The sequence below is a fragment of the Limulus polyphemus genome, unplaced genomic scaffold (assembly GCF_000517525.1).
Source record: "Limulus polyphemus unplaced genomic scaffold, Limulus_polyphemus-2.1.2 Scaffold2651, whole genome shotgun sequence".
NCBI classification, from domain to species: Eukaryota; Metazoa; Arthropoda; class Merostomata; order Xiphosura; family Limulidae; genus Limulus; species Limulus polyphemus.
In genome coordinates, this window is record NW_013668261.1 from 42,940 (window position 1) to 52,000 (window position 9,061).

General features: G+C 33.6%; 1 protein-coding gene across 2 annotated transcripts in view; it reads right to left on the reverse strand.

Moving 5' to 3' along the window:
- Positions 1 to 609: 609 nt before the first annotated feature.
- The window catches only part of LOC106467534, a 127,749-nt gene continuing 119,297 nt past the window's right edge, over positions 610 to 9,061 (reverse strand). For both annotated transcript variants that reach the window (XM_022395731.1, XM_022395730.1), the window contains exon 5: positions 610 to 916. In XM_022395731.1, coding sequence (XP_022251439.1) covers positions 673 to 916 — 244 coding nt within the window. In that variant the 3' untranslated portion in view covers positions 610 to 672. The remainder of the gene's footprint in view (positions 917 to 9,061) is intronic.

A 9,061-nucleotide genomic window follows, 5' to 3' on the forward strand; every position in this document is an offset into this window, starting at 1 on the left:
TTTCAGTCAATCATTATTTGTTTTTAAGTATGTAGGCTTGGTCGGTGGACTAAACATATTAATTTGTTTGTTTTCCACGAATATATTTATCACATATAATTCGTTTCCGTTAGATTCCCTTTGCTCTTTATGAATACTTCTCGAACCACTCAACATTACAAGTTTCCTAAGTTGAACGTGATACCAATTGATTTGTTTAATTAAATTCAACCCTCGTGGAGCATGGTTACCGTAACAACAATAATAAGTTAATTCTAAAGCGAAGACGCTAATGATACAATGTCGTTGCATCTATTCCATTGTGTTTAGCATAATTGTTTATTTATTTCTCGTAAGTTTAATGTAATCTAAAATAAATGTTAAGGCCTATATTTAGACTCCTAGCGGCAGAATTTCATCCTCAATTTTTGTTGTGCTGTATATACATCTTTAACAATCATTATCGTGTGAATCGTTAGGCTTTCAGTGGGAAGCGTAAAGCGTTATAAAATGACTTTACATACGTCATTTCTATTTTTTTCGCTCATACCAGAAAGATATTTCAACAAATATATAGCATAAAACACATATTTTATATTTATTTATGATAAAAATCATTTTCAACACGTTTTCTAAACTCTGCTTTACAGAAAAACACAAAACTTAATTCAAAGTAAGATTTCTACTGTGATTCTAAGTGAGTTCCATAAGAATTAAGTACACAAAAATCACACTTATAGAAGTGGTTATTCCGAAATTGTGCCTTTTGGAGCTTTTACTGACGCAAGCTTCAGATCTGTGCGTATAGGCGGCGCAGTGTTCGTGAATCAGTGGGCCGGATATCCGTTCCATATGACGTCGGAGAAATCTTCCTGCTTCAGGACCACAGTCGTTGGACACGTGGACGTATTTACAATGCACAAACTCACTAAAGGCACTACAAAATAATTATAAAAGATATTAATACAAGTTTTGTTATATTAAGATACTTAGTTATGAACATGTGGGTAAGATAAATCGAGCTTAAAGTTAAATGTATTTAGGTTTTTGTGCCTTGGTGTTAATGCATTTTCAGTCTTCGTAGGACACATAACGTGTCTTGACACATTACAACAAAATACACAAAGTTTCTCCGCGTTAAAGAAAGTAAACTCTTTATTAAGGTCGAATGAAATATTCTGACAGGGTAAGTTTAAATAGAGTATTCAGGCAATTTTTTTTTCCAGACTGTGTAATACTCCCTAAGACTAAGAATATTCAGTATAACTTTGGAGACAGTGAACTGATTCGCATCTAGTTTAAAGATGTTTTTCTGTGGGGGTTAAGTTAGGTTGATGAGGAAGATAGGATTTTCTTCTAAGTTGTTTAAAGTTGTATAAAACCACCGACTGTAATATTTAAATGTCAAGGGATCTTATATTTTAAGACCAACATCTGCTTATTATCATAGTCCACATAACCTGTATCTTCCTATTTAGAGGCTACTAGATATACATGTAAAGAGAAAACAAATGTAATACAAGGAAGAAGCCTCCACTAAGGAAAAGAGATACTCCTTAAGTCTCATAAAATAGCTATTGGTATTTACAGATACTTAATAATAGAATCTTTTAATTCCAGTAAAGTCAAATTTCATACTAAATTTATCTTCAGTGCCACAAAATAAGGTTTATAAGGACCTCAGGAAAGAATTCTTCTGCTGGATTTAATACGTTGTATTGTAAGAAATTCGTTAATAGAATCCAGTGGTTCAGTTTTAATCATTATTGTGTTTAAACAAAACATCTACTGTTAACTTGTTTTCATAAGCATTCTTAGGTCTATTGGTCTTCCAATATTTCTATAGCCTTTGGCGTCAAAACCGTAACTTTTAAAACATTATACTTTATATATAATACTCGTAAAATATTTTGTCTCTCATAGTCAAGCTCAAGTGATGGGTTCTGGCACTGAACGAAAAGCTTATGGAGTAGTGACTTGTAGGTGACAAAATTAGGTCTGAAATGTTATTTTCTGCAGACCTCTGTTTTCGAGCAGCAATTGTTTGTCAAATTAAGAGAAATGTGGGAAAATATTATCTGAAGTTAACAAGTTTTTATAACAATCTTTATTCCTATGGATATTTCAATATTTGGCCGGCATTCGCCGTTGAAACATTTTAATGGTTATATACACTATATATATATATTCCTTTTCACTAAATGTTTCTGAACAATCCTATTCAATAAACGTTTCTACACATTCCTATTCACTAAATGTTTCTACACATTCCTATTCACTAAACGTTTCTACACATTCCTATTCACTAAACGTTTCTACACATTCCTATTCAATAAATGTTTCTGAACATTCCTATTCAATAAATGTTTCTACACATTCCTATGCTGCTGGCACTCCTCGTCCTCCAGTCATCACTCTCCTTGGCGAAGAGTCAAACACAGCGATTACTACCTCTTCATCTTCACAGCCATTGGGGGGGGGGGGTTAACACTATTATTTAAAAGCTTTGGCCATCTGCTCGATAGCAATAGTCTTCGCCTCGTAGTACTCCACTACTTTCCTGCGTTATACATGGTGTGCATCCACCCGTTAAGGAAAAATAAGTCCTTCCAAATTATCGGCAAATATCATTATTGTTCGATGGGTCATTCGAATTCAAAACTCCTAGGGTCCAGCATTTATCATCCCGATCTTCACCGAGAATGGTGATGTTGTTTGTTATCTTCTCCAGCGCGAAGTTGTCTTTTACAAAATACCATGTTAAGCCCTATTTCCAACCGAGCAATCAATCCCATAAATCCATGTCAGCCAATAATCGTCTTTTATTGACTACTACAGCAGAATTTAATCATCCTTTACCATCTGCTACTGTTTCTCCTGTAGCTGCTATCATACCCTCCTATGCCAAAGTTACATCTCGAGCATCATTCGCTATTCCTCCTTCTGTTATAACAGTGTCTGACACTTCAAATTCAGACATACCATATTCTGTACCTCCTCCAACTAGACCACTTCTATCATCAGTTCGTATGGATACCCGTTTTTACTAAATTTGAACAGTATTTTTGCTATCTCCGATAGTCTACGTGATGTACAGTGTTAAGATGTCTACTGCTTGACGAGGTAAGGATGGTCTACGTGGCGTACAGTGTTAAGATGAGGTATGTAGAGGAGAGAACATTTGAAATAATGCAATAATATGATCAATAGAGGAAATATTCGGATCAGCTTTGGTGATATATTTTTCAATACGAAACACATAAGAAGGCCAATTGGCATTACTGTAGTTTTAAAATATCCTATTTGTGTTGGGATTATCATAGGCTACCCTTGTTCGTAGTTGAAGCTGTATGGAGAGATGACCACTACCCACTGGATCATACATGCGGAGAGAAACAAGATAAGAAAGATTTCCCGAAGCTATAACAACATCCTCTAAAGAATTTGATTACAGACAGGTTGAAGAAAGAAGAGGCAAAAGAGATTCAGTAATATTCCACAAAGTAGATTGAAATTGGGTCAATTCTGAAGAAGAGCAACTATGATATTTGAGGTCAATCGATACAATATAGTTTCGAAAATTTACATCTGAGTAATAGGAGACGTCATGAGGCAGGAGTAAACCTGAGCGAATGTATATAGTAGCTAGGTGACGGCTCTGGAAGAAAAGTAGTCAGTGAGAATAAGGTGTTTAGGAAAACTGTTTGGGGGGAGTATAATGAATACAAATGGATAGATGAACGCGAGTACAGATAGCCACGATACCTAAAGAATGATCACATTATTGGAAATTGTACCAGATAATTTAACCTTTAGAGTTAGTTTGAGGAAATTCTCGTTAAATAAGTTGCAATCATAGGGTTCCTTGTAAAGTAAAGTTCCCAAAACAAGCTGCCTTTTGAGGAAAGAATGGACGTTAACACAGAAACATTTTAGTCGGCAGTCTCGATCTATCTTCAACCATTGTGATCTCATATATATAAAAAATGAAAGTGAGTGTTGAGGCCAGAATAAGTGTTTTGCATACTGAGCACAAATACAGACTTAGCTGCTTAGTGGGTGCTGTCCAGGGCAAAGACTCGTAGGAAGGGATGAATATTTTGTAAAGTAATATAAATAAATTGGAGGGTGTCTTTTATCATTGGAAATTGAAACAGAGAAAGGGAGTTTGAAGGAGGTGTAATGAGATCAGTGGTATCAACAGCAGTCACGATAACAGGATCATTAGGTTGTGGAAAAGGTTTTCCCTGGTATTTATACGAATATATGGAATGGTCGAGCTGACAGGGGGACGACTCAAGTTTAGTATGTGATAAAGACTCCGACAATGGAGACAGACTGGCTTACTGGTTAGGACACTTCGCAGAAGGATGAGTGTTCTAGCTCAGGAACCTTTTGCAGCTTCTACCCAATATCATTGTTTAAAGATAAAAGTATTATGTTGAAGAAGTTGTTTAACTACTTGCTTTCTGCCAAATCACAATTCATGAAAGTTGGTCCTTGAGCATTATTAATACCTATTGCTTGCCTTATATCTTAACACTGTACACCAAATACACAATCCTTACCTCGCCAAGCAGTAGACATCTTAACACTGTACACCACGTAGGCCATCTTTACCTCGCCAAGCAGCAAACATCTTAACAATGTACACCACGTAGACCATCTCTACCTCGCCAAACAATAGATATCTTAACACTATACACCACGTAGACCATCTTTACCTCGCCGAACAGTATATATCTTAGCACTGTACACCACGTAGACCATCTTTACCTCGCCAAGCAGTAGATATCTTGAGTCTATCCTCGTCACTACCTCAGGACTATCGTCTCTGTCATGACCAATCTCTTTATTACATCATAGATGTCGTCAACAGACTGTCCATAAGTTTATATGAGCAGTAAAGAGGCGACTAAGAAGCGAGGTTTGCAATCCACTTCAACATTCTTCAAATCCTCTCCAATACAAGAACGGATTTAAACTCCTGAATGAACAAAAATGCTACCCTAGATATCCGATTCTTGGTGATGGTGACTTCTTCACTTGACAGGGATAATCTTTTTTACCTCATTATATGAATATAACTTTACAGCTCTGGAACAGTCTTCTCTTGTATTCGGAGACACAACACCTATTCTTGAACTGACTGATAATTCTCCTCCTGAAATTACCCACGTGCACCACACCTTCTTCGTAACAGTTATATGAATGTACCCGTCACACTCCTGCTACCCCTCAGAGCCAGATGGGATTACATACTAACATCATCCCCTTAAGTTTCTTTTTCTGCTTACAAAATTTTAGACCTTCCTTATTTATTTTGGAGTTCGCCCCGATTCCTGGAATTTGAAATTTTATTTTTAAATGACGTAAACTTCACTGATGTGTTTTGAATAGTGTCACTTTCAACCTTATGTTAATTCTTGGTCAATTACGAGAAACATGAATTTATATAATAGTTGACACTGCTCTTCGTACGCTTAGGAAAATATGATTGTAATTATCCGTTAGTAATAATTTTGTTCTTGAACTCACCTTGTTTAGCTCTGGCTCTAATCTTTTAAATAACAACGTTTTCTTTTTCATATTGATTTATACGTAAATTCCTCTCGTGACAATTTTTAAAACATATTATGATGTAAGACAATATTACATTCGCCAAGCATGTAATCACGTATATTTTGTTTGTTATTTGTCACTAATTTTGTATATTTCTTTATGTGTGTTTCTAACCGTCTATTGGTCGAACCAGTATACGTAGAATTACAATAGGACATCTTAAATCATATATCACTTTAGATGTTCTTATGTGTTAAATTCAGTCTTAATACCTGAAAAAAAATTCATTCTAAGGTTTAAAAACTATTCTTAAGTCAGCTTTTAGATAGGTTCTATGTAATAACTAAGGTAACTGTTTTTTACACTTAATATATATTTACCCGTATATGATAGTATTATATATAGTGTTTGTTTGAGACATATTTAAATACTTTTGTACGATACTATTTATTATTCTACTAGGAAAACTATTTTTATTTGGAAACATTTTTACATAACTTAATTTCTTATAAAATTTCATAGCATTGTTGTAAGCTATATTTTCGATTTTTAATTTAGATCTTAGCCAGAGGTCGTACACGAGTTTAAGATTTATTAAATTCGACTAAGATGCAGATGGGTACACTAGTTATGAGTGTTTGAGAAGTTGGTAAATTATTCAGATCAATGTTAGTTATCACGTATATTTAATTACTCGATCTATTAGCCGTGAAATTGTAGAAGTTTATTTAGACGTCAGTCGTAGTACCATTAGAGAGGTATTTACGTTGAAGTGTTATTTGTGAACTTAGGCTTACAAATTGTGTCAAAGTGAACGTAGTCTGTAGAAACGTTATGACAAAAATACGCTAGTGTTTAATTGTCACGTGGACTATACTTCTCATTATTTTCACCAAGGAATATAAAATAACCCACAGAAGAGATAGAACACTTTACAACGGCACGAGGAATTATCCTGTTAACTATATTTACTTTAAACAACTTTGGAATCCATACAACTCTTATAATTCTGAATAAACTTAGTAAAATAAAACTGATAGTGATAAGAAAGTTAACTAAAAACACAATAGTTATACTGAAACCATAGAAGGATAAAGGAATAGTTATTATAAATAAAATATATTATAATTCTTAATTTGATGATATTTGAAATGGCAACACAAAATTTGAGACCTTATAAAAGGGTTCAACCAAAACAAGAGAAATTGAACTACAATTATTAAAATAAAAAAAATATATATAAGGTTTTGTAACATAAGAAGAATGTTATGAATTAGCTAGGTGGTTGGCTAAATTACTTGAACACTACACTTCTGATGAATATACAGTAGAAAGATAGTTTTGAATTTTCTAATGAAAATAAAATTATAAAAAGAATGTCTATTGTGCAGGTGTTGACTTAGTATCTCGGTACAATAATATTAGTTTAGAAGAGACTCGACAATTAACAATTGACCTATTATATTAGAACAAAGAAACTATGAGATTTGGACATAATTTGTTTTTAGAAAATATTAGAATTTGCCGCCAAAGAATCTCATGTTTTATTCACTGTCAGTGAGTATCACAAAAATGGTGGAACTGCAAATGGACCAAGGTTAGTAACATCTGTTCAAAGTTGTTCCTTTGCCATTATGGAAAGCAATGGTTAGAATTCATTTTAAACATACGTACAAGTGAAGATGATACTTTTTCATCTTTAATAAACTACAATATCTGAATAATTAAAGATTCGCCGTATAAGATTAACTTGTTTGTTTTTACAATATCAGGATAATTAAAGATTCACTGTAGAAGATTAATTTACTTGTTTTTACAATATTAGGATAATTAAAGATTCACTGTAGAAGATTAATTTACTTGTTTTTACAATATTAGGATAATTAAAGATTCACTGTAGAAGATTAATTTACTTGTTTTTACAATACCTGATTTGGTTTGTTTTGAATTTCGCGCCGTCCCCAATTTAGCAGTGAAAAGCTAGAGGGAAAGCAACTAGTCATCACCGCCCACCGCCAATTCTTGGGCTACCAACGAATAGTGGGACTGATCATCACATTATAACGTCCCCACAGCTGAAAGGGGGGGGCATGTTTGGTGGGATGGGGATTAGAACTCGCTACCCCCAGATCGCGATTCAAGCGCCTTAACCACGTGGTCATGCTGGGCCGATACAATATCTGAATAATTAAAGATTCGCTGTAACAGATGAACTTGCTTTCCTTGATATATTGATACACTAAAATGGTAGTTCTGATAGATTCCGCGAGCATTCGTTTTAGGAGATTCTGTTGTAAAATCAATATCAATAGTTCAATGCTTCTCAACTGGGTGAATGGTTCACCCAGGGATTAATGAGATAAGAATCAGGGTGAATGAGAATGAGGAGGTGAATGGCAGAGTGAATGAGTATAATCAATTATACAACAAATTGAAGAACGAAAAAGTCATTAGTTATTATTATTTATTCTATGATAGTTGTAGTTTGATAAATACATTCATTTATTGTTTATTTTATGATGTATTCATTCTAGTTGTAGTCTGATGTATACTTAAGTCATAATATAGAATTTTACTTTTTTGTCTGTTTTCGAACTAAGGTGAGTGAGTTGATGTGAGAAACTTATGGGGGTGAATGATATTGAAAAAGGTTGAGAAAAACTGATCTAAAGGCATCAACGTATTGTTTAATTAATTTAATGATGCTTTGGAAGGGCCTCTTACGGAATTAAAATAGCAAAATTTTTATCACGAAATAATATTGATCACAAATATTCTTAAATAATATATCAGAGGAAAAAAAAACAACACAAAGTTAACTTGTAAATAAAATAAAATAATTATAATACTGAGAAGAACCATTTTATTTATATATTTGTGTAATGACTGATTATCCATTCCAGTCAGATTGAGAATATAAGTTAGTATTATATTCTTAGCTCACGTGAAATAAACATTTACCCTCCGAAAACCTCAATAACATTACGTAAAATTTAGAATTAGTGTTAGTCCTAAATAACAATATAATACATTATTCGATTTTAGCATACTATTTGTAGTAAGCAATCAAAGTTAATTACTGATGTAAAAACGGGTGTGATGTGTATATATAGAAAGAAACGACAGAACCCAAGTTTCTGTATCGTTGATAACATTCAACCTTTTAGTTTGTGTCCACAATAAGCTTGTATTTAGGTTTAATTAGGTCATTATGGTAATGAAAGATAGACACATGTTACTAGTTAGAACTGTGTGAAGCTAGCTGTTAATTTTATTAATCAAAGTGACGCTACGATGACGCAACACAACCTATTCAAAATCACATTTGTATCATGAATAACAATTTTTAAACATATAAAAACACAAATGTATTGTTTTCAGGTAGTGAAAATTCACCAAAGTAGTTGATAGTTAGGATTCGTTCAGAATTTCGTATCATGTTGTTTAGGTCACGTGACTGGTGTGGCGCCCTCTAGTTTCTAGAACTATCTTGTTTCTTCATGAATGCTCTAGTATTTAC